The sequence below is a fragment of the Loxodonta africana genome, chromosome 20 (genome assembly GCF_030014295.1).
Source record: "Loxodonta africana isolate mLoxAfr1 chromosome 20, mLoxAfr1.hap2, whole genome shotgun sequence".
Classification (NCBI taxonomy): Eukaryota; Metazoa; Chordata; class Mammalia; order Proboscidea; family Elephantidae; genus Loxodonta; species Loxodonta africana.
The window spans coordinates 69294810-69321220 of NC_087361.1; the positions used below are offsets into that span (position 1 = coordinate 69294810).

The window sequence follows — 26411 nt, forward strand, 5'->3', positions numbered from 1 at the left end:
TATTGCCACTAAATCCACGTGGGGATCTAGCTCGAGTCCTATTTTCTGCAGCGAGCCTCCACTGCTCTTTCTTTTTTGTTTTAGCCCGCAGAATCCAGTCTGTAATGTACCTTCTGGAACTTGTTTATATAAAACTTGCCCCCCTCGTCAGTCACCATCAACAGGCCTCTAATCTTATCACAGTCCTATCTGCCTGAGGTCCCGGGACTCAGCCCACCTCTCATCCCGTTTCATTTTCATGGTGTCCTGTCAACGCTGGGTCCGCGGTATAGTCTTGGAGATGAAAGCCCTGCGTAGCGTACAGGATGCGTTTCTCAGGGATTAATGGCATATACTTACAAATGTGAAATAATTTCCGCGAGGCTGAACTAGATAAACGGGAATTAGCCAATATACCAGGTGAGTACACGCCCAGACAACCTCAACAGCGCGAACAGCCGAGCTCTGAGGGGAGACCTTTCCCGCTTTTCCTCTGTCAGCTAGACTTGCCCGGAACCTTTTCTGCTGAACCTGATGCAGCCCGCCGGGCCAATGAGGCTGAACACACAACATAGAAGGACAAGTAGTCTAACGGTGTGCCTGAAATTTATGGCTCATTTACATGCTCCCGTGGAAAACGGCTTTAAATACTTGCACTTTTTAAAGTACCAAAAAATTATTCCATTTTTATCTCTTAAAGATGACCATAATAAAATAATTTTAAGTTAGTTAGTTTTTTTTTTTTGTTTGTTAGGCATAATTATGGACAGCCCACTTGAAGCGACTAAGGAAGGCGGGGAAAAGAAAGCGGAAGCCGCGGGCCTTCTAAGCCAGAAAGTCTTTGGAGCTTGCGCCAGGCTGTTCGCAGTATCCCACTTAGACGCAGGCCGGGAGGGGGAGAAGGCGTTGCTGCCGGAGCGGAGACCAGGCGGCCAGCGTCCGCAGGGATGAACCTCGAGTTGCTGGGTGAGGAGGGCTATGGTTGCGTCTTAGAGAACGCTTTGGTCCTGCAAAGGAAGGAACCCGGATGGGAGTAGGCTCTGGCTGCAACCTTAGGGGCACGGTTCGGCGATGGCTCATTGGGCGCCCCTGGTAGGGAGCAGCAGCACCAGGAGGAAGCCCCGCTCCTGCCCTAGCAGAGTGCATTGCCTTTCCTGAGGCCACTTTCAGATTAGTTGTGGAGCGATAGGGAGAGACTGTGTGTGACTAAGTGATCGCGAGTATCGCAGGTGCAGAAGTAGCTCAGAGCAGACAGGACCAGAGTTGCTGGAGAAGTCAGACTTGGGCTGCAGCTTTGAAGACTTGCAAGGGGGTTGGGTACCTGGGCAGCCTCATTCTTTTTGTAGAAACGTGAATATCTAAGGAAGGGAACTTAGAAATCTTGTAGGAGTAGGTCTCATTGAACCGATGAGAAAAGGCTCAGAGGGTAGGGACTTGAAGGCATACTTGGCACTGGGATCCAGTTATCTTAGCTTCGTGTTTCAGGTCCTTAACTACCAGGGAGGATGTGTAAAACACTGAGGTGTGAACTGCTGAGGCAGTTAGTTGCCGTTTGTCATTCTCTGGTTGTTTTTTCACCCTTGCCCCGTACCCACCTTGTTTAAAAACTGTAGATCCTTCTGAGCTTTCATTAAGTGATGTTTAGCATGGTGGCCTAGGGAAAGTTTAGCGTGGTCTGAGAAAGTGTCCAAGAACCTTTAAACGACTTGCTGTCCTCAATAATCAAGTTTCTCTTAAAAAAAAAAAAAAAAGTAAAAAGATGTATACAATGTGCTGATTGTCCAAAGGGCTAGAAAGATATTTAAGAAATGGTTTTTGCCTTTGAGGACCTTTTGTTAAGCAGAGAGATTAAGGTGATTCCGTAAATAGTCGTAATATACCACAGAACATAGTAAGGCCTGTAAGAAGATTTAGAAGAGGGAATGAATATCTCTGGGGCAGAGGAAGAGAGGCGATTAGAAAAAAACCCTGTTGAGGAGTTGGTGTTTTAAGTGGGCACTTGAGGGTGGTAAAACAGTGACAGGCTGACTTTGAAGATACAGGGAGGATTGCTCACTAGGAATGTGCTTGAGCCAAGACCCTAGTGAGAAAGTGTCTGGATACCTAAGAGATTTTCCTGATTGGACAAGTTGTGGGTACTGTGAATAAAGGGAAGGCCCAGAGATGGGGTTGGTGCCATCTGTTTCGTGGAAACACTAGAATACTCATCTGAGAAGTTCGTGCTTTTTAAGGAAGGTAAGGCATATCCATTGAGAAGGGTTTTGACCTGATAAGTGACTCAATCAAAGGTATGATTTTGTAAGACTTACCTGACAGCAATGTGTAGTCGAGTCTTGGAGGCGGGTGAGACCCATTTGAAGGACTAGTATAGATGAAGGATAAGAAAAGACTGAGCTAGGAAATGGAAAGAAAAGACGTTGAGGAAATTTGAGAATTACTGACTGTGGTGGTGGTGAGGAAGAAAGTGGAGTGAACAATGGTGGGAGCTAATGATGGTGTTATTAATATTTAAGGACTGTGGGAAGGACAGTTAGCTTTGGATACTGAGTGTCCCACACTTAGAATTGTGGGTCTGGGGTTCGGGAGACAGATTTGGATTTATGAGTGAGATTCGTAATCATTTTGCAGGTGGGATAATTGAAATCTTGTGAGTAGATGCCATAGCCAAGGGAGAAGGTGGGAGGGCAGAAGAGAAAACTGCCAAGGACAGAATCTTTGATAATTATATGTAGGGAGGGAGAGGAGGAATAGAAGGTCAGATGTAATAGTAGTAATAATAACAAATTAGCTAACAGTTAGTTATATAGTACTTAATATGAGCTAGGCATCTTTTCAAGTGCTTTTCCTATCTTTATCCACGTAGAGGTAGAGGAGAATCCAGGTTGGTATGGAAGTGCTAGAAACCAATTATAGAGCAATTGAGGCTGAGAGCTGGGAAAGGGCTGCTCTTTTTAGTCCTTATGCAGCTTGGGAGCCCTCAGTGACTTGAACAGAAGACAGATTGCAGTAGACTTAGGAGGATATGGGAGGTGAAATGGAGGCAAAGGGTTGACTTATTTTTAAAAAGTTAAGATTGAAGGAAAGGTAATAATAGGCTGGGAAACCCTGGTGGCGTAGTGGTCAAGTGATATGGCTGCTAACCAAGAGGTTGGCAGTTCAAATCCGCCAGGCACTCCTTGGAAACTCTATGGGGCAGTTCTACTCTGTCCGGTAGGGTCACTATGAGTCGGAATCAACTCAGCGGCAGTGGGTTTGGTTTTTTTTTTGGACCTTGAAAGAGATAGCAGGATTATGGGAAAGGCTTTTTCTTGAATGATACAGAAGATTCATGAGGGTGAAACTTAAGAAGACATACTTAGCTTTGGAAGATTAGATAGTTTAAAAGAAGACTAGGTTTAAAAGATATAAATCTTTGTGAAATGATTCTGGGTTTTAAAATGAGCAAGTTAATGGTTGCAGATAAAAAGGAGCAGAAGTGATATGATTGTGGGAACATATTAAAAGACATCTGGCCAGATAAAGGAAATTAGTGTAATGTAGGCCACCCAAGTGGCCCATAGACAGGGCACTAATTTTTCACTTCTGTAATTTTTTGGTGGGTGGGTAATCACTGTTTGAGCTCTTGCTGTGTATCAGGCAGTATGCAGTGGGGATACAGAGTTAAATAAGATGAGTTTTTACACGTATTTTACCATGACTCACAGTAAGAAATCTATTCTGTATTATAACTCATTATGCTATTTTATACCACAACTCCTTATGCATATATACACATAGAACTCAGTTTCTTGAAATTATACTTGCCCTTACACTCACTGTCTGCTTATATTTTCTATTCTATTCAAAAACTTTGCAGCTCACTAAAATGATGATTTATGGTGGATTGAGTCTTACAGTTTGGAAAACATTGAAATGAAACACAGCCTTTGCCCTGGATGAATGCATAGTACTAGCAGGAGAGACAAACAAGTAACTGTATATAGTACAGAACTATAATAAAAGAATATATCATGGGAATTCAGATATTTGAAATCCATATAATTAAAAGAGTGATCAATTCTGCATTGGCGGCAGTGGGGCTGGCAGTAGAATTTGGGGATAGCTTTACGGAAGAAGTGCTGTTTAACTGAAACATTAAAGGCAGAGGAGGATTTTTCCTGAGGGACAAGTTGGAGAAGATAATTTCCGGTGGAAAGAATGACATGAACAAAATTTCTGTGGCCTGAATGTGTGTGTCATGTTCAGGAATGGTTGTTAGTCTGCAGCTGGTGCATAGGGTGGGTTGTGCAAGGTTCAAGACTAGGTGCTGGGAATTAGCCAATGATAAAAATTGGAAATACTGGTTGGAGTGGAAATGAAATTGCTTTTTAGCATTATACTTAGGAATTTAGTGTATTGTTTAGGAGGGAAGGTTTTTAAGCAGGTGACTAACCTGATGAGATTTGAGACTTAGTAAATTGACTCTGGCAGCTTTCTGAAGGATTGATTGAGGGAGGCAAGACTGGAGCAAGGAAAATGTAATCATGGTAATGATGGCATAGGATTTGGGTGGAATCAGTTACTGAGACACCTGCAAGGCGCGTTTCTTTAGCAGAAATGTTGGCATTGTCACCACCTGGTAGATAGAGGAGGCAAAATGGAAATTACTGATCTGGACCTAACAGTTGCAACAGGGAGGGATTGGCTGGCAAGGAGAAAATAATAGGATCTTTGGGAGACGGGGTCTGTGAAATCTTAGAGCTCATGGTGATCAAGTCTTCAGGGAGGTGAATGTTAAAAAATTCAGAGAATAGACACTATTGAACGTCGTGAGAGTGGGCAGAAGAAGGCTGCAGAGGCCTGGAAAGCAGTTTGGAGAAAGGATCCTGATAGGAAAAAACAGAAGAGGTACCAGAAGAAGCCGGTGTGGTTGTACTGAATGCTGTCTAAATTCAGATTCAAAAAACACCTGTAGAAGAGAAGTGGATGCAGCCATGTGTGAGGGGGAACACGAGTTTTTAAGGTTCATGTCAGGAAAGCTAACACATTGGAGGCTGAAACTGTAAAAATGAGGCTAAAAAAAAAAAAGGTTTTTAAAATTATATGGTAGGAAGAGCAAGAGAGTTTATATGTAGGATATGAAGAGCAGTAAATCTGCTTGGGTTAGATGGTGTAACACCAAATTTTTTTTTTTTAATTGTGCTTTAAGTGAAAGTTTACAAATCAAGTCAGTCTCTCATACAAAAACCAACCCCTTGCTATGTACCCCTAGCTGCTCTCCCCGCAATGAGACTGCACACTCCTCCTCTCCACCCTGTATTCCGCATGTCCATTCAACCAACTCCTGTCCCCCTCTGCTCTCTCATCTCGCCTCCAGACAGGAGCTACCCACATAGTCTCATTGTTTGAGCCAAGACGCCCACTCCTCTCCAGTATCATTTTCTGTCTTATAGTCTAGTCCAATACCTGTCTTAGGAGTTGGCTTTGGAAATGGTTCCAGTCTTGGGCTAACAGAGGATCTGAGGGCCATGACCTCTGGGGTCCCTCCAGTCTCAATCAGACCATTAAGTCTGGTCTTTTTAGGAGAATTCGAGGTCTGCATCCCACTACACTCCTGCTCCATCACGATTCTCTGTTGTGTTCTCTGTGAGGGCAGTCATTGGTGGTAGCCGGGCACCATCTAGTTCTTCTGGTCTCAGGCTGTTGTATTCTCTGGTTTATGTGGCCCTTTCTGTCTCCTGGGCTCATGTTTACCTTGTGTCTTTGGTGTTCTTCGTTCTCCTGTGCTCCAGGTGGGTTGAGACCAATTGATGCATCTTAGATGGCTGCTCACTAGTGTTTAAGACCCCAGATACCACGTATTCTGGATAGGAGAAGAAGGGCGTATAGGAATTTACCCAAATGCATATACAGGTTAGGCTGTAGATATTTTTACATACTTATTTGTATGTACAGCATGCAAACACCTGCCCAAAAAGAGGAGCGCAGGAAGGGACAGGAAAACTGGATGAATGAAAAACAGGGAACAGGGTGGAAAGGGGGAGAGTGATGGCACATTGTAGGGATTGCAACCAGTGTCACAAAACAATTTGCATATAAATCTTTGAATGAAGAACTAACTTGCTCTATAAACTTTCACTTTAAGCACAGTTAAAAAAAAGTGATAAATTTTATGCAATTTCAGATGGAACAAAGACAAATGTACTGTAAGGCCATTTAGTGAGGAGTTTATTTATATGGAGTCCTTGGGTGGTGCAAATTGTTAATATGCTTGTCTGCTCACCAGAACGGAGGTTCAAGTCACCCCAGAGGTGCCTCAGAAGAAAGGGTGTGGCAACCTCCTTCCAAAAAAATCAAAGGCATTGAAAACCCTATGTTAGGAGCACAGTTCTACTCTGACACAAATGGGGTCGCTGTGAGTTGGAATTGACTCTTCAACAACTTTTTATTTTTCTCCCTGATTTTTAAAATTTAATGTATAGGATTACAGCTAACTGTGCATCTGGAAGAAAAAAGTTACAATTCTTGTCTTACACCACATGTAAAACTAAATTCTAGGTAAAATAAAAAAGTGTTTTTAAAGAACAAGAATCTTAGAAGACATTTAGGAGAGCACATGTGTAATCTAGGGATGGTGAAGACCCTAACTTAGAAAGGAAAACCAGAAGCTCTGAGAGAAAAGAGAAATATACTTGACTCTATTAAAATTGAGGAGACCTGGTGGCACAGTAGTTAAGTGCCTGGCTGCTAACCAGATGGTCAGCAGTTGGAACCCACTAGCCGCTCCTCAGGAGGAAGATGAGACAGTGTGCTTCTGTAAAGATTACAGCCTTGGAAACCAAGTGGGGCAGTTCTGCTGTGTCCTGTAGGGTTTCTGGGAGTTGGAATTGACAGCAACGAGTTTGGTTTGGTCTATAAAAATTAGAACATTTTGCATGGCAATAGTTTCCATAAACAGTCAGAAGACTTAGAAAAAAATTGCAATGCAGATAACAGAGTTGATACATTATAAAGCAAGTTTCTACATTGGTAAGAGGCCATCTGATTTTGTTCTAAGACTTATTTACTCATATATTTTTTTTCCCCCTTTTTGGTCATGTTTTCCATTTCTGGGTACTAACTGCTAATGTAAAGAAAAGCTATTTTTGAATATTTCTCTTATATCAAACCACCTTACCTTATTTCTTACTAATTTGAGTCCCTTGTTTTTTAAAATAATTTTTATTGTGCATTAAGTGAAAGTTTACAAATCAAGTCATTCTCTCACACAAAAACCCCGTATACACCTTGCTACACACTCCCAATTACTCTCGCCCTAATGAGACAGCCGGCTCTCTCCCTCCACCCTCTCTCTTCATGTCGTTTTCGCCCGCTACTAACCCCCTCCACCCTCTCATTTCCCCTCCAGGCAGGAGTTGCCAACATAGTCTCAAGTGTCCACCTGATCCAAGAAGCTCCCTCCTCACCAGCATCCCTTTCCAACCCACTGTCCAGTCCAATCCATGTCTGAAGAGTTGGCTTCGGGAATGGTTCCTGTCCTGGGCCAACAGAAGGTCTGGGGGCCATGACCACCGGGGTCCTTCCAGTCTCAGTCAGACCATTAAGTCTGGTCTTTTTATGAGAATTTGGGAATTTGAGTCACTTTTTAAGTTATAGTTTCTTCTGTTTGCCAGGTGCTCAACGATATTAGCAAATGAGAAGTAGTTTTCTCTTTATTTAACGTTTAGACCAATTATTTCATTTTCCTATCTTATTCCATTGGCTAGACCCTCTAAGATGATATTGATTAATAATGATGGTAGTATCCCTTTCTAGTTACGGATATTAACTGAAATGATTTTAATGTTTTGCCTTTAGAATACTGTTTGTGTTTTTTGGTAGATTTTTAAAAAATCATTTCTATAGTCTTCTATTCCTGTTAGTAGAGATGGCTGTTCAGTTCTATCAAATGGGTTTTCAGAATCTACTGATGCTTTTTTACATTCCTGACTAGAGATTTGCATCAGTTTGCATTGTGCTGTGAGTGTGTTTGGAGCGGTCTTGCCCTAATGCTTCCTTGTCTGCAGTCCTGTTCCTGTTTTGTTTCTGCTGTACCCATGAATGCCTTGTATGGTAGAATAACAAATCCCAGATTCTTTATGTTTAGAATTTGGTTGTAACTGCTGGGAAGCACTGTTCTAGTCTGCAGAATCTAAAGGTGAAATACTGTGTACCATTTTATGTTCTTAAGTGAACAGAACTGTTTTCTTTTTGTACCATCTTTATCAGGTTTTGGTATGAAGAATTATGTTGGCTTTAATAAAAACCAAGAGTGAAGCCTTTCATTTTTTTCCCCCTATCTGCTCAGGAATAGTTTGAATAACTTAGTAATTATCTGCTCCTTGAGATTTAGGGGAAATTGCCCACAAAACCATTTGGGCCTATTGCTTTTTTTTTTTTTTCAGTGGTGGAACTTAAACAGTTTTTCAATGTGTTCCTCACTCATTGATCCGGTCAAGAATTTTTCTTCTGTAATCCATCTTGGGGAGCCCTGGTGGTGCAGTGGTTAAGCATTCAGCTGCTAACCAACCAAAAGGTCGACAGTTTGAATCCACCAGCTGCTCCTTGGAAACCCTATGGGACAGTTCTACTCTGTCCCATAGGGTGGCTGTAAGTTGGGATCAACTCGACAACAGTAGGGTTTTTTTTTTTTTTTTAAATCAATTTTGGCAATTATGTTTTGCTATAAAAGTCATTCATGTTTTCTGAATTAGCAAGATATTATGAAGTTAAATCTCTTAAAATTTGTTTTGATTACTCGTGTTTATACCCTTTGGTCTACACATCTTTGGGAATCTTTTTTTTCATGATCTTCAAAACCAAGCATACCTGGTAATTAGTATAATTGTAACACAGTGTTGTGGGCAGCTGGAAGGTGGGGAATATAAACGTGGTCTTGAGTTTTCTCTAAGGAATGGCCTCACACTCCCATAGCCCCATTTACCGGGATTCTTGCTCTGGCCGTTCAGCCAAAGTGCCCTAAATCGGCTTCGCCTTTTTTATGAGTCACTTTCTCTGGTGCTCCTTTAAACTCCTTACTCTAATTCCATTGACTAGACAGGCCCTCAAAAAACAGACAGATAAAACAAGAAACTCCCAAACAAAATAAAATCGGGATAAGCCATGTTGAAACAGAGGTTGAATTGGTGTCTGGATCCTTGATGCTGTAGCGCTGGATAAGAAGTTAGGGTTCCCTTCCCCCAACCAAGAGATTGCACTCTGCGCCTTCACAGAGTGAGTACTTTCCACTTAGTTTGGACTCTTTTGTTTTGTTTTTAATTTCTGAATAAGCAGTCCTTTTGTTTTTTGTTTCTCAACCCTGTAAATGTAGATGTATGACTGATTTGGAAGGATGTATAAGATTCATTGTTAAATCGAAGAATCGAGTCACAGAAAAATATGTGTAGTATTTTATTAAAAAACAAGTTAAATATGCAAATATTTTTAGCTTTTTAAGCTTTCACCTTGGTGAGTGGGGTGGAGAGGGGAAGGTCTGATTTTTAAATCGTGTGTCTCTGGGTTACTGGCTCCAGTGCTGCGTTTCATTCTCTCGTGATTGCGCGCAGTCAGCCGCCGTAGGTTTGCTGCACTTTACATAAACCAAATGATTGACCTTTCGGGCACGTAGTTATTTTTTTAATCTTTGTTTCAGTTTTCTTAACTTAAGACCTTCAAATCAGTTTTCACTCTTTAGTTTTCCATTAATTTTTGTAAAATAAGGACAAAATGCAATAGAACTGATTTTCAAACTTTTTTTTAAGCTGCAGACCTCTTTTTAAAATGAAATCTTATTTGGATGCCCAGTATGTAAAGCAGCTTCTTCAGACCTGTAGTTCCTAGAGAATAACTGAAAAACCACTGTAATAAAGTAATCTAGGTAATTACATAAATACTGACAATGACGGTTCTGCTGCTGAAATTAAATTCCTCTTATCATCACACCCTCATATTATAGCTTGAAATATTTGTTTCTAACGTGCAAATATCACTGAACACAGGAAAGGCATTTAGGGATGTATGTATCAAAGTATTATTTGCTCAAGAAATGAATGTAGGGAATCCAGTGTTCAAGAAACTGCCAGGTTGTGTTACAGCCCAAATGCTTTATCTGAAAGGCTTCAGAGTGGTTAAGACTTCAGATAATGTGGCAAGTTTGATTCTTGTGTTTCATCTTAGTAAATATAGAAATAAATTGTGAACTGCCCAAAGAGTGTGGAGGAGAAAGAATATTGTTAGACCTGGATATGCCAGCAGGTTTCAGCTTTTTGGTCATAGGACCCCTTGATACTCCTAAAAACTTTAGGACTCCAGAGAACTTTAGTTTAGGTGGGTCATAAACATTTTTAGGTCTGTCAGTGCTTACTCATTTCGAAATTAAAGCAGAAATTTTGAAGTTTGTTATTTAAAAATAGCCATAATAAGCCCATTGCATGTTTATATAAAAAAATGTATTTTTGTGAAAAATGACCATCTTCTGAACCAAAGAATATTTAGTGAGAAGGGTGATATTATTTTACCTTTTTACAAATTTCCTTCATGTGTGCCTTAGTAGAAGTTGGCTGGATTCTAATTCAGTCTGTCATGATATCACAGGTCATGTAGCCTCTGGAACACTCATCTGTATACTTATGAGATAGCGAGAGTGAAAAAAGCAAATATCATTTTAGAGTTACGGTAAAAATAGATTTTACCTGTCTGACAGGGCCTCAGGCCTGGGCCCACCTTTGCGAAGCACTGCTGTGTCCCGTTTCTGAGCTGTATGAGCCCTGCTGTGCTGCACACACTCCATCAACACTCTTTCTTTGCTTTCTTGCAGAGTCATTCGGGCAGAACTATCCAGAGGTAAGAGTATACTATTGTGATGTTAGGAACGTGGTAATTACCTAGTGTTTATGTTTGAGGGAAAATGCATTTTGATCCTCGTTTTTTGACATCAAAAGCATGAAGTGTGATAATATATTTTTTGCTATAATAAGGAACTAAATGTTTAATTTTGAGCTGGGGGAAAAGTGGATAGGCAGCTTTGGCTAGAAATCTCACCGTAATCGTTTAAACCTTGTAGTTCATTTACCTCTATATTAAAAGAGCTTTTTTTGTTTTTAGATTGTAGAATTTTCACAGTGCCATTACCTGAACATTAGTTTTTGTTCCCGTGTGCTTTTCTAGTTTTGATTCATGTTTTTCCATAGTAATAATCTACCTGTATGCTATGTGTGTTCTACTTTTTAAAATGTAAAATGTAACACTTGAATATGTTTAAGTGTAGTCTTTATGGTTATTTTAAATGATTTCGTATTGATAGAAAAGAATTTGATTTTCCTAATGTTATGCATGGAAACCCTGGTGGTGTAGTGGTTAAGTGCTACAGCTACTAACCAAAGGGTTGGCAGTTCGAATCCGCCAGGTGCTCCTTGGAAACTCTATGGGGCAGTTCTACTCTGTCCTGTAGGGCCGCTATGAGTCAGAATTGACTCGACGGCACTGGGTTTGGTTTTGGTTAATGTTGTGCATACAGGCCATTCTAGGTTTTTTTGTTTGAAATTATTATTTTTTTAAATAAAGCCCAAGAAATTAGATTTCTGGCCCAATAGGCATGATTCTTTTAATGACTTTTGTTATAATTTGCTTAATTGCCCTCCAAAAAGTTTTTCCATAGTTATATGGTAAGGTAAGGGATAGCTCACACGTGGTTCCCAAAGGCCTCTGTTGGCTTTTGTAAATGTTTCTTCATTTTGGCTAGTTTAATAGGTCTAAAAAGACACATAGAGATGATTTTGATATACATTACAATTTAAATTTAAGAGAAGTGTCTGAAGTGATAGAGAAGCTCTAAGAAGTAATTTGGATACTGGCTGTTGTTGTCACTCTTCTTGTCTTCGTTGTAACTTTTAGGAAGCTGATGGCACTTTGGACTGTATCAGCATGGCCCTGACTTGCACCTTTAACAGGTGGGGCACACTGCTTGCAGTTGGCTGTAATGATGGCCGAATTGTCATCTGGGATTTTTTGACAAGAGGAATTGCTAAAATAATCAGTGCACACATCCATCCCGTCTGTTCTTTATGGTAAGGAGCTTTTTCATGAATACATTAAAAATATGACTTAAGTTAGAGGAATAAATGGTGACTGTATATTTGCTAATCTCAATGTGTATATTTTAATAGAGTTTTAAATATTGGGGCATTAATATTTTTTTCATAGCTTATATATATCCTGAACCCACGCTGTACCTTGAAACACTTTTGTAGGGAGAAATTCAGTGTAACATGGACCTCGGTCAGGCTGCCTCTCAGAAGATTTCAGTGCTAAAATGAGATATTTACAAATTGCAGCTGTAGTATAATTGTGATTAAAAAAAACCAAACGATGGCTGTTGAGTTGATTCGGACTCATAGTGACCCTACAGGACAGAATAGAACTGCTGCATAGGATTTCCAAGGAGCAGCTGATGATTTGAACTGCTGACCTTTTGGTTAGCATCCCAACTCTTTTTTTTTTTTTTTAATTTTTATTGTGCTTTAAGTGAAAGTTTACAAATCATGTCGGACTCTCATACAAAAATTTCTAAACACCTCGCTATGTACTCCTAATTGCTCTCCTCCTAATGAGACAGCATACTCCTTCCCTCCTCTATTTCTTTTTGAGTCTATCCAGCCAGTTTCTGACCCTCTCTACCCTCTCATCTCCCCTTCAGATAGGCGATGCCAACATAGTCTCGTGTGTTTACTTGATCCAAGAAGCTCATTCTTCACCACTATCATTGTCTATCTCATAGTCTACTCCAATCCCTGTCTGAAGAGTTAGCTTTAGGAATGGTTCCTGTCTTGGGCTAACAGAAGGTCTGGGAACCATGACCTCTGGCGTCCTTCTAGTCTCAGTCAGGCCATTAAGTCTGGTCTTTTTACGAGAATTTGGGGTCTGCATCCCACTGCTCTCCTGCTCCCTCAGGGGTTCTCTGTTGTGTTCCCTGTCAGGGCAGTCATCGGTTGTAGCTGGGCACCATCTAGTTCTTCTGGTCTCAGGCTGATGTAGTCCCTGGTTTATGTGGCCCTTTCTGTCTCCTGGACTCGTAATTACCCTGTGTGTTTGGTGTTCTTCCTTCTTATTTGATCCAGGTGGGTTGAGACCAATTGAAGCATCTTAGATGGCCACTTGCTAGCGTTTAAGACCACAGACGCCACTCTCCAAAGTGGGAGCATCCCAGCTCTTAAGCACTGAGCTGCCAGGGCTCCACTGGGCCACCAGGGCTCCATAATTGTGATCCAAAACCAAAAACCCAGTGCCGCCGAGTTGATTCTTACTCATAGCGACCCTATAGGACAGAGTAGAAATGCCCCATAGAGTTTCCAAGGAGTGCCTGGTGGATTCAAACCGCTGACCCTCTGGTTAGCAGCTGTAGCACTTAACCACTACGTCACCAGGGTTTCCATGATTGTGATACTGACCTTTAATTTAGAATGAAAAACTTTGGAGTTCGGAGGGAAGTTTGTCATTTAATCTCGCCTTATCCAATTTATCTTGGATTCCAACAGTTTCAGTGATCACAAGTGTGCCTATTTTTCTTAGTCATCTAGTGCTGCTTTAACAGAAATACCACAAGTGGATGGCTTTACCAAAGAGAAGTTTATTCTCTCGCAGTCCAGTAGGCTAGAAGTCCAAAATCAGGGTGCCAGCTCCAGGGGAAGGCTTTCTCTCTCTTGTTTCTGGAGGAAGGTCCTTGTCTTCAGTCTTTCCTTCGTCTGGGAGCATCTCGGCACAGGAACCTCAGGCCCAAAGGATGTGCTCTGCTCCTGGCAGTGCTTTCTTGGTAGTCTGAGGTCTGCAACTTTCTGCTTGCTTCCCTTTTCTTTTATCTCCTGTAAGACAAAATGTGGTGCAGGCCACACCCCAGGGGAACTCCCTTTACGTTGGATCAGGGATGTGACCTGGTGAGGGTTTTACGGTCCCACCCTAATCCTTTTTAATGTAAAATTGCAATCACAAAATGGAGGACAACCACAGAATACTGGGAATCATGGCCTAAGCAATGGTTATCAGAAGGTATATTATACAGCCGTAAGAAAGTTTTTAAAAACTACACAAACAGGAAAATGCCTGGACAGTGTTAAGGAGGAAAAAAAAGCAAAATATAAAATAGAATATGGCACAATTACGAACTATGTTTTTAAAAAACTCTATACAGCAACTTATTATTTACGGTAACAAAAAATACTTTTGTATTTTTGGGGGGACATAATTCAATCCATGACACTATTCCTTCACTGAATTAAAGTTACTAAGAGCTTTCTACCAAATACATTGAGCTGAAATCTGCTGTTATATAAATTCTCATTGATTTCACTCTTACTGTCTCAAACTATTTCAAAAAATTTTATTTTGGGGCAGCACCTTTTTTTTTTTAAGTAAATTTGGAGCCTCAAAAAGCACCTAATCAGATCTAGGTTTATGAAACTGTAAATATTTCCTTTTGTTTAATTGGAAGCAGCAATGATACCATAATACACTGGATTGGGAAGAGGCCTGAATCCCAGTGTAGGCTTGGCCACCAGTGGACTGATTGGTGGCTTTGAGCAGAATTCTTCTCTAATACCTGAAATGAGACCGCTGGCCTGGATGCTCTCGTAGGTCCCTCCCAGCACCTTTGCGTTTCATTTCTTTTTTGTTGTGTTGTTGCAAGAAAGATTTAAATATATACGTATATTTTTAAGTTTTATTAATATGTGTGTATATATATAATTCACATACATAAAATCCATCTATTTAAATATGTGCTATTTTGTGGTTACATTGTATTTAGAGTTGTGCAGCCATCACAATCTAGGGTTAGAACCTCATATGCACTAAAAAAATATATTTTTATTATAAAATAATATATGCTAATTTAGAAAATTATGAAAAATACAGCAAAGTAGACGAAAGAACTGATGTCTCCCATAGTCCCATCACCCAAATATTACTACTGTAAATATTTTAATATTTAATTTACTAAATTAAATATTTAAGGTGGAGTAGTGGTTTTTAGTGGTTAAGAGCTATGGCTGGTAACCAAAAGGTCATCAGTTCAAATCTACCAGGCGCTCCTTGGAAACCCCATGAGGCAGCTCTACTCTGTCCTATATGGTTGCTATGAGTCGGGATCTGAGTCGGGATCGGTTGCTATGAGTCAGAATCTCGATGGCAGTGGGTTTGGTTTGTTTTTTTTTTTTGTTACCGTCAATACTTTAATAAGTTGCTGTATAGAGTTTTTTAAAAACATAGTTTGTAATTGTGCCATATTCTATTTTATATTTTGCTTTTTTTTCCTCCTTAACACTGTCCAGGCATTTTCCTGTTTGTGTAGTTTTTAAAAACTTTCTTACGGCTGTATAATATACCTTCTGATAACCAAAACCAAACCCAGTGCCGTCGAGTCGATTCCGACTCATAGCGACTCTATAGGACAGAGTAGAACTGCCCCATAGAGTTGCCAAGGAGCACCTGGTGGATTCGATCTGCCGACCCTTTGGTTAGCAGCCATAGCACTCAACCACTGTGCCACCAAGATTTCCATACCTTCTGATAGATAAACCATAATTTGCTTAACCATTTTTTTTTTTTTTTTGCTTTCTGCCACGTAGTGTTTGGTGAATGTCTTTGTGTCTAAAATTTTTCTCTCTATATTCTTTTGTTTTTTCAGCAGACATTGAACAGGTACTGTGTTAGGCACTGGGGACACAAAAACAAATAAGAAGTTTGTGATTAGTAGTGGGAGGGACATGTGTACACAGGTATGTATAATAAAGCTTTATGGTCCTATACAAGAGCTGTATTTGAGATTTAGTGGAGAAGAAGCTGCAAAGGAGGAGGTGGTCAGCTGTGTAGAGGGGATAACCCAAACCAAACACATTGCTGTCGAATTGATTTCAACTCATAGTGACCCTGTGGGACAGAGTAGAACTGCCCCACAGGGTTTCCAAGGCTGTAATCTTTATGGAAGGAGACTGCCACAGCTTTCTCCCACCGAGCAGCTGGTGGGTGGTAAGATGAGTAGGTGTCTGCCAGGTGTATTCTAGGCAGAGGGAGCCGCACAGGCAAAGGCACATTGGCTTGAAACAGGGTGGTAAGATGGGGAACTGCAAGTAGGTCAGGGTAGCTGGATTGTGGAATGGGAGGTGTGATATGGCAAGAGCCAGGGTTACCCAAGACCCTGTCCTGGAGGACCTTGTATGCTGTACTCATGAATTTGTACTTTATCCAGTGCATCAAATGGCACTATTAAGCCATTACAAGGTTTTAGGCAGAAAAGTGACAGGATGAGCTTTTATTTTAGAAAGATCTCTAGAGTGGCTTGTGAAGGGACAGCATGTGAAGATAGGAGAATTGCAGTGTTTAGGCTAGAGGTGGTGGGGAATTGAGCCAAGGATAGCTGCAGAGGAATGGAGCTGAGTGAGGCAGATAGGAGAAATGGTAGAAATGATAGGTCTCAGTCCTTCCTTGGATAAGGGATGTGAGGGAGGTGGAGAAGTTAAGATGGTCTTCAGGTTTCTGATTTGGAAGAAGATAGTCAATAGAAGGTTTAAAGGGGGAATGGTTTGAGATCATGGTGGCATGTCTTCTGACATAGTCATATTTTATTGTAAATATTTGTTTCATGAGTATCTGTGCTGCGAAATGGTAAGTGCTGTGAGTGTATGGACCTAGTCTGTCTTTTCATGGCTGTGTTCCCAGCTGCTAACACTGTACCTGGTATGTAATAGAAATTCAGAGATTTGTTAGATGAGTGGGGATACCCAATAAGCATTTGGTCTCTGATTTTTCATTAGAGTAGATTTCTAGAAGTACAATAACAGTGAAGGATTTTCTTTTTTCCTTCCAACTTTTTACCTTTTTTTGTCACAAAAGTTATACTTGCTTATTGTTGAATTTTTTTTTTTTTTTTTAATTCAAACAACATGTAAGTATGTAAAGTGAAAAACGAAAGTCCTTTGCTTCTTAAGGTAACCACTGTTAGGAGTGTGGGATATGGAATGTGTCTTTCATGTGTAAGATTTATCTATCTTTTTGTCTATGTGTGTAAGAAATATACATACACATTTATGTGTTTTTAAACAAAAATGGATCCTGCTATATATTTTGTTCTGTAGCTTGCTTTTCCACCTAGTGTTTAGTGAATGTTTTTCTCTCTTGGTGTCTATATAGTTCTATCTCATTATTTTAAGTAGTGTATAGATAGTATTGCATAGTATGCATGCACCATAAATATTTAATTGCTCCCTTATTTTTGGCACACATAAGTATAGTTATAGTAGTTAAAATTAGTGGTTATACATATTTTTCATTTTTCTTTGGTTTAAGCTTATTTAGAATATATCTTCGTTATGTAATATTGGAACATATTAGGGACAAGAATGTTTCATCAAGAGAAGGTGTGGGTAGGCATGTTGGTTGTCTTCAACTGTGTAAAGGGCTGGTGTGTGAAAGAGAAGAAGATTGACCCAAGGAGTAGAAGCAGGACTGGTAGATAGTGAGCAGAAGTTAAAGAAACAAGTGTTAGGTCAGAATTGGGAAGAGCTCCCAAGCAGAGGTGCCATGGGTGGGGTGGACTGCCCAGAAAGAACTCTCAGTGGTACTGTCCCTGCTTAGGCTTGTTGTCCCCTTCTTGGAGATGCTACAGAATAAATTCAAGTACTAGGTGGGGGCCGTGGGTACGACTAAATGATTTTAAGATGCTGACACTGGACTTGGTAAATCTACATCTGTCTTTTGTCAGATGTAAGAAAGCATGATAATTCATAATTCTTGACTTTATGGAATTTGGAATTGAAGAATAAATTTTTTTTTAATGCAGAACCACTCTTAGTTTTAACTTCTTTATGATGTAATTTTAAAAATTAGATTCCCCATCATTATAACAGGACTACAACTTGTGAAAGAAAAAAATATTATAGTGCAGAAGAGTTTAAAGGGAAAATGGAATCATACCTAACGTTCTTTCTGTTCTACTTCAAATTGGTGACAAGAACAACGGTAAACGCTGCTCTTCCTTTCTCCCCACTCCTGATCTTGTCCTATTTCCAGTGCTCTTCCAATTTTTTCAGCTGTTTCTTCTGATACTTCATATAGCTAAATAACGTGCGTATACGGCTTTTTCTTGGTTTGTTCATTTTCTGACTTATCTGTGGACTTCCCGTTACAGTATATGTGAATTTTAGCTCACCCTCTTCCCCTCCTGGCATCAAAATTGGGTGGATAGCCTGTTTTTTTGTTGTGAATCCTTAAGTTTCAGCCTCTGTAGACTACTTCTCTGGGGTTCACCTTCTGTAGAAGGATCCTCTGATGGCCTTCCTGAGCCTGACTGCAGTCACTCCAGAGCTTGTGGGAGAAAGGCACCAGAGCCCTTTTGTACGCAGACTTATACTTCATCCTTAGCTTACTCCTGCCTTCCTGTGTCCCTGGACCTTGAATCTAACAATACATTTATCTTGTCTCTGATACAAATAATTATTTATTAATGTATATTGAACACTCATTGTGTGCCAGGCATTGGGCTAAGAGTTTTATATATACGTGTGTGTGTATATCTATATGTATTTAATTTTATCAACAGTCCTCCAAGGATAGATACAATTATTATTCCTATGTTATAGATGAAATCGAAGTTCAGAAAGGTTATGCAACTTGCCTAAGATCGCATAGCTACAAGGGGGAGACCCTAGCTTGAGTACAAGTCTAACTCTTGAGCCCGTGTTCTTAACCACGATACTGTATTAGCAGCCAGTTCCTCAGTAGAAACTCCTCTTCATTCCAAAAGTAAGATGGTTGTTTGGTTTTGTTTTCTGTTTCTTTCTTCGATTTTTATTTCTGTTTTCTTTTCCTGCCTTTCTGTGGGTCACTTGAACATAATTTAGAATTCCATTTTGATTTTTCCATAGTGTTTTTTAGTGCATTTCTTTGTGTGTGTGTGTGTAATGAGGGGTTACTAAATATTACGTTATGTATAATAACTTATCACAGTCTGCTGATGTTGACATTTACCAATGTGAGTGAAGTACAGAAACCTAACCTCGCTTTGTGTCCATGTATCCTCCCCTGTTTTAACATAGTTGCCTTACATAGTTTCCTCTGTGTACATAGATACAGGAGAACCAGAGCAGTGTTTTTTGTTTCAAATTTCAAATGTAATTTAGAAAACTCTAGAAGAGAAGAAAGCCTATTGTATTTACTCATGTTTTTACTCTTCAGTAGTTCTTCTTTCCTGTCTCCCTCATGTTTTAAGATTCCTTGTTTTATATTTCCTTTCTGTTTAGAGAACTTCCTTTAGCCATTCTTTTAGAGTAGGTCTTGCTGGTGACAAATTCTCTTGGTACCCCTTTCATTCCTGAGGGGTATTTTTGTTGCATATAGAATTGGGTTGATAATTCTTTCAGCTTTTGAAAACATGCTCCTTCCTTCTGGCCTCTGTGGTTTCTGAGGAAAAATCTGCTGTCATTCAAATTGTTGTTCCCCTGTCGATAAGGTGTCATTTCTCTCTTGCTGCTTTCAAGATTTTTGTTTGCTTTTTAGTGTTCAGAAGTTTGTGTGTCTCAGCATGCATTTCTTTGGGTTTATCTTGTTCGAGGTTTGCTCAGCTTCTTGAATCTCTAGGCTTGTATCTTTTGCCAAATTTGGGGGAAATTTCAGCCACTCTGTCTTCAAATACTTCTATAGCTCTACTTTCTTCTTCCCTTCCAGGACTCTGATGACATGAATGTTAGATCTTTTGTTATAGTCCCACAGGTCCTTGAGGCTCTGTCCCTTTCTTCCCCTGGGTCTGATTTCTCTCTGTGGTTCAGATCGGGTAATTTCTATTGTTCTACCGTCCAGTTCATTGATTTGTCCCTCTGTCATCTCCATTCTGCTATTGAACCCATCTCTTCAATTTTAGTTGTGGTTATTCTATTTTTTCAGTTCTAAAATTTCCTTTTGGTTCTTTATATCTTCTATATCTTTGCTGAGATTTTTAATTTTTTTCAGTTGTTTCAAGTGTGTTCATAATTACCTGTTGAAACATTTTTATGTCGGCTGAATTAAAATCCTTATCAGATAATTCTGACATCTGTGTCATCTCAGTGTTACTGTCTGTTGATTATCTTTTTCTCATTCAGGTTGAGATTTTCATGGTTTTGGAGTTGATGAGTGATTTTCATTTGAAGTGTGGACATTGTGGTTATTGTGTTATGAGACTTTGTGTCTTATTTAAAGCCTCTGTGCTAGCATGCCGCCTTCTCAAACTGCACTTGTAGGGAAAGGGAGAGTGCCATTTGTTACTGCCAGATATGGTGGAAGTACAGGTTCCTTACTTGGCCTCATTATTGCAGTGCCTCCACTGAGGTCACTGTGACTGGGAGGGCTAAGGGTGCCTAGTTGCTGGTCCCCAGCAGCCTCCACTGACTCATTAACTGCCTGGCAGGAATGAAAGTCCTGGTTCCCCACTTACCCTTCTCCGTTATCACCCAAGTGAGGGAGGAGGGGTGTCTCATTATATAGCCAGGCAAGGATGGGGGTCTAGACTCTCACGTGGACTTTGTTGATGTGGGTGAGTGTCTTAGTTATCTAGTGCTGCTATAACAGAAATACCGCAAGTGGGTGGCTTCAACAAACAGAAGTTTATTCTCTCATAGCTTAGGAGGCTAGAAGTCCAAATACAGGGCATCAGCTCCAGGGGAAGGCTTTCTCTCTGTTGGCTCTGGGAGAAGGCCCTTGTCTCTTCAGCTTGTTACCTGGGTCCTTGGAGATCTTCATGTGGCTTGGCATCAGTCTTCTGCCATCTCTGCTCTGCTCCCTTGTTTAATCTCTTATCTCAAAAGAGAGTGACTCAGGGTACGCTTTATACTAATCCTGCCTCATTAACATAACAAGGACAACCTATTCCCCCGAAATGGGATTATAACAACAGGTGTTGAGGTTGGGATTTACAATGCATATTTTGTTGTTGTTAGGTGCCATAGAGTCAGTTCTGACTCACAGTAACCCTATGCACAACAGAACAAAACACTGCCCCATCCTGCGCCATCCTTACAATTGTTGTTTTGGTTGAGCTTATTGTTGGAGCCACTGTGTCAGTCCACTTTGTTGAGGGTCTTCCTCTTTTCTGCTGACCCTGTACTTTACCAAGCATGAGGCCCTTCTCCAGGGACTGATCCCTCCTGACAACGTGTCCAAAGTATGTAAGATACAGTCTCACCATCCTTGCTTCTAAGGAGCATTCTGGTTGTACTTCTCCCAACACAGATTTGTTTGTTCTTTTGGCAGCCCATGGTATAGTCAGTATTCTTCACCAGCACCACAATTCAAGGGCGTCAATTCTTCTTTGGTCTTCCTTATTCATTGTCCAGCTTTCACATGCATATGATGAGATTGAAAATACCATGGCTTGGGGAAGGCGCACCTTATTCAAGGTGACATCTTTGCTTTTCAACACTTTAAAGGGGTCCTTTGCAGCAGATTTACCCAATGCAATGTGTCTTTTGATTTCTTGACTGCTGCTTCCATGGCTGTTGATTGTGGATCCAAGTAGGATGAAATCCTCGACAACTTCAGTCTTTTCTCCGTTTATCATGATGTTGCTAATTGGTCCAGTTGCAAGGATTTTTGTTTTCTTTATGTTGAGGTGCAATCCATACCGAAGGCTGTGATCTTTGATCCTCATTAGTAAGTACTTGAAGTATTTTTCATTTTCAGCAAGGAATAACGCAGGTTGTTAGTCTTCCTCCAATCCTGATGCCCCGTTTCTTCTTCATATAGTCCAGATTGAATAGGTATGGTGAAAGGATACAATCCTGATGCACGCCTTTCCTGATTTTAAATCCGTCAGTATCCCCTTGTTCTGTCCGACCAACTGCCTCTTGATCTATGTACAGGTTCCTCATGAGCACAATTAAGTGTTCTGGAATTCCCATTCTTCACAATGTTATCCATAATTTGTTATAATCCACACAGTCAAATGCCTTTGCATAGTCAATAAAACACAGGCAAACATCCTTCTGGTATTTTCTGCTTTCAGCCAGGATCTATCTGACATCAGCAATGGTATCCCTGGTTCCATGTCCTCTTCTGAAACCAGCCTGAATTTCTGGTAGTTCCATGTTGATAATACTGCTGCAACCACTTTTGAATGATCTTCAGCAAAATTTTGCTTGTGTGTGATATTAATGATATTGTTCAATAATTTCCACGTTCGGTTGAATCATGTTTCTTAGGAATAGGCATAAATACGGATCTCTTCAGTCAGTTGGCCAGGAAGCTGTCTTCCATATTTCTTGGCATAGATGAGTGAGCACCTTCAGCACTGCATCTGTTTGTTGAAACATCTCAGTTGATATTCCATCAACTCCTTGTTTTTCCACCAGTGCCTTCAGAGCAGCTTGGACTTCTTTCTTCAGTACCATCAGTTCCTGATCATATGCTTCCTCTTGAGATGGTTGAACATCGACTAATTCTTTTTGGTATAATGACTCTGTGTATTCCTTGCATCTTCTTTTGATGCTTCCTGCGTCGTTTAGTGTTTTCCCCATAGAATCCTTCACTATTGCAACTCGAGGCTTGAATTTTTTCTTCAGTTCTTTCAGCTTGAGAAATGCTGAGCATGTTCTTCCGTTTTGGTTTTCTGTCTCCAGCTCTTTGCACCTGTCGTTTGAATACTTTGTCTTCTCGAGCCGCCCTTTGAAATCTCCTGTTCAGTTCTTTTACTTCATCATTTCTTTGTTTTGCTTTAGCTGCTTGACGTTTGTGAGGAAGTTTCAGAGTCTCCTCTGACATCCATCTTGGTCTTTTCTTTCTTTCCTGTCTTTTCAGTGACCTCTTGCTTTCTTCATGGATGATGTCCTTGATGTCATTCCACAACTCGTCTGGTCTTCAGTTACTAGTGTTCAATGCGTCAAATCTATTCTTCAGATGGTCTCTAAATTCAGGTGGGATATACTCAAGGTCATATTTTGGCTCTTGTGGGCTTGCTCTGATTTTCTTCAGTTTCAGCTTGAACTTGCATATGAGCAACTGATGGTCTATCTGTTCCACAGTTGGCCAGTGGCCTTGTTCTGACTGATGATATTGAGCTTTTCCATCATCTCTTTCCACAGATGTAGTCAATTTGATTTCTGTGTGTTCCATCTGGCTAGGTCCATGTGTATAGTTGCTATTGATTTTGGTGAAAGAAGGTATTTGCAATGAAGTCATTGGTCTTGCAAAATTCTATCAGTTGATCTCTGGCATTGTTTCTATCACCAAGGCCATATTTTCCAACTACTGATCCTTCTTTGTTTCCAGCTTTTGCATTCCAGTCACTAGTAATTATCAATGCATCTTGATTGCATGTTCAATCAATTTCAGACTGCAGCAGCTGATGAAAATCTATTTCATCTTTGGCCTTAGTGGTTGGTGCATAAATCTGAATAATAGTCATATTAACTGGTCTTCCTTGTAGGCGTATAGATGTTATCCTATCACCGACAGCATTGTAGTTCAGGATAGATCTTGAAATGTTCTTTTTGGTGATGAATGCAACACCATTCCTCTTCGAGTTGTCATTCCCAGTGTAGTAGACTGTATGATTGTCTGATTCAAAATGGCCAGTACAGTCCATTTCAGCTCACTAATGCCTAGGATATCAATGTTTATGCGTTCCATTTCATTTTTGACGATTTCCTATTTTACTAGATTCATACATTCCAGGTTCCAATTATTAATGGATGTTTGCAGCTGTTTCTTCTCATTTTGAGTCATGCCACATCAGCAAATTAAGGTCCCGAAAGCTTTACTCCATCCACGTCATTAAGGTCGACTCTACTTTGAGGAGGCAGCTCTCCCCCAGTCATCTTCTGAGTACCTTCCAACCTGGGGGGCTCATGTTCCAGCACTGTATCAGACAGTGTTCCACTGCTATTCATAAGGTTTTCACTGGCTAATGCTTTTCAGAAGTAGACTGCCGGGTCCTTCTTCCTAGTCTGTCTTAGTCTAGAAGGTCAGCTGAAACCTGTCCTCCATGGATGACCCTGCTGGTATCTGAATACAGGTGGCATAGCTTCCAGTATCACAGCAACACGCAAGCCCCCACAGTACGACAAACTAACAGACACGTGGGGGAGTGCATATTTTGGGGGGACACAGTTCAGCCCATAATGGTGGGGCTGGGATTAAAGTGTGTTTTGCTGGATTTGTGTGATTGACAAAGTTTTCTATCTTGTTAGGCTTTCTCTCCCCTGGTCCTTTGGCAGGAGAAAGTCAGCTTTTCTTTAGGCTTTCTCTTTTGTGTCCGTTGGTGTTTCTGGATTGCCAGCTTCTCCAGCACCTGGTCTGGGTTATGTGAGGCACAAGAAAATTCAGGGAACTCATCACTGTGTCGTTTCCTGGGTTCTCTGATCTCTTGCCAGTATGCTGTCTCTTCACCTTTCTAAGTCTTTTTATGTTCGTTTTACATATAATGTCCAGGGCGTTTAGCTGTAGTTTCAGCAGGAGGAATAGGGAAATGTGCATCTGTCTACTCTGTCTTTCTGGAAGTGGAAATCTGATAAATATTTTTAAATATTTTTTCCCATGTGTAGTTTTTTGACTTACCTTAAATATATCCCTATTCATGGTGTGGCCATGGGTCTCTAATTTTACTGACAACATTTATTAAAAGCAAGTCCTCTTCCAATATTGGTTTTATTGCTTTTACTTTCCACGTAAAAGGACAAGGCATTTGGTGTTAGGCAGACCCATTTGAATCCTAGCCCTGCCGGTTGTTAGCAAAATGGCCTTAGGCAGGTTACCTGTAATCTCCTTGAGGCTCAGTTCCAAAAACAGAGAAGACAGTACCTGTCTTCATAAATGACCCAATGAGGGTAACTTGTGCAAGTGCACATTATAGGTATTCAGAAACTTGGCTTCCCTTCTTTATGAAAGTTTAAAACTGCTTTGGAGTCTAGGCCACTGGTTTTGTGGTGGTGGTTGTCTGTGTTTATATGGTTTGTTTTGCAATATGTCTAAATGCCTGGTAACAGGGATACCTTTAAAAAAAAATTTAGATGAATTTCATTATTCATTTTTTACAAATTCTATAAGTAAGCCCTTGGGCTGTAATTTGGATTAATTATTTTTATAGATGAACTAGACAGTATTGGGTTCTTGGCCAGAACTTGGTCTGTCTTCATTTACACATACATTTCTTTATTTCTCAGATTCACGTTTGGTAAATTTTCTGTTTCTATGTGTTTTGTGCCCCATGGTAAACTGATAATCAAGTATTTAATGTTCTTTTTGCTATTTCCCTGAAGTTTTAATTCCTTTCCTAATTATTTTAAATAATGAATACTTTCTTATTGCTTCGGTCTCACTGTCACTGTGGTGCTATTTCTGTGACAACTTCAGAAAGCTCAGATACTCCCCCCTCCAAAGGAAAACCTGTTTTTCATTACATCAGCCCTTGTTTGGTCAGCTGATTTTAGATTCTTCTGAAATGATGTAATCTCTCTACTACGTCACAGAGCCACTTGTGTTATTATCTTAAAATATTAAGAGCTACTATTACTAGGTATGAAAATGTCATGAAACGTTTATTTATCGCTTAATTGTGAAAGCTTTTTGTGGATTTGAGTATATGTAAAAAAAAAACACTGTTGACCTAGGCATTTAGGTCAAGCATTTATATCCATAAACAAGTGAATATACTTTAACTTAGAATATGTGCTGAGTTACCCTTTTTTCTTCCCAGCTGGAGTCGAGATGGTCATAAGCTTGTGAGTGCTTCCACGGATAACATAGTGTCACAGTGGGATGTTCTTTCAGGAGACTGTGACCAGAGGTTCCGGTTCCCTTCGCCCATTTTAAAAGTCCAGTATCACCCACGAGATCAGTATGTTTAACCTAAGCTGTTCCTTTCCCGGGGTGGGGTTTAATACCCTATGGATTAGTGCCAGGCTCATGAAAATTTCAGTGTAAGGTTTTAGGGGGCCAAAAACACCTCTTCAGACCTTCTATAGAAAATAGTCTCTATGTCTAGGTTGGCTCTATTGCATAGATTTTAAGGGGAGTTTTGTATTATATCATTAAAAACTGACCATATTAAAACTTTGGAAATGGACGAATGTGGGAATAAGTATGATAACTGGGCTTTGACTTGGCACTCCCTCCCAACCCCTCAAGAAATATTTGAATTTCTTTAGTGGGGGGAAAATAGTTTAATATTACAACTGCATTTAAGAAGAAAAATGACCTACCATCTCATTACCCAGACATTACAGGTATAACTGTTTTCATTTCTCTGGGTTCCCTTTTAGTCACATTGTCTTTAAACATAAAGCAACGCACATATACTCAGTATATAGAAATATGTATTTTTTATATTGTTGTAATCAGTACTTTGTTTTTTCACTTTATTTGCTATGTATTTTACTAGTTCTTCATATTTATTTTTAATG

The 26411-nt window shown here is 40.1% G+C and overlaps 1 protein-coding gene across 3 annotated transcripts in view; it reads left to right on the plus strand.

Moving 5' to 3' along the window:
* The first annotated feature begins 799 nt into the window (after window positions 1-799).
* RBBP5 (RB binding protein 5, histone lysine methyltransferase complex subunit) overlaps window positions 800-26411 on the plus strand; it is a 48361-nt gene continuing 22749 nt past the window's right edge. For 2 of the 3 annotated variants that reach the window (XM_010590251.3, XM_010590252.3), the window contains exons 1-4: window positions 800-945; window positions 10814-10839; window positions 11890-12062; window positions 25706-25846. In XM_010590251.3, the coding sequence (XP_010588553.1) occupies window positions 927-945; window positions 10814-10839; window positions 11890-12062; window positions 25706-25846 (359 nt within the window). In that variant the 5' untranslated portion in view covers window positions 800-926. The other variant, XM_023548307.2, reaches the window with a different exon arrangement.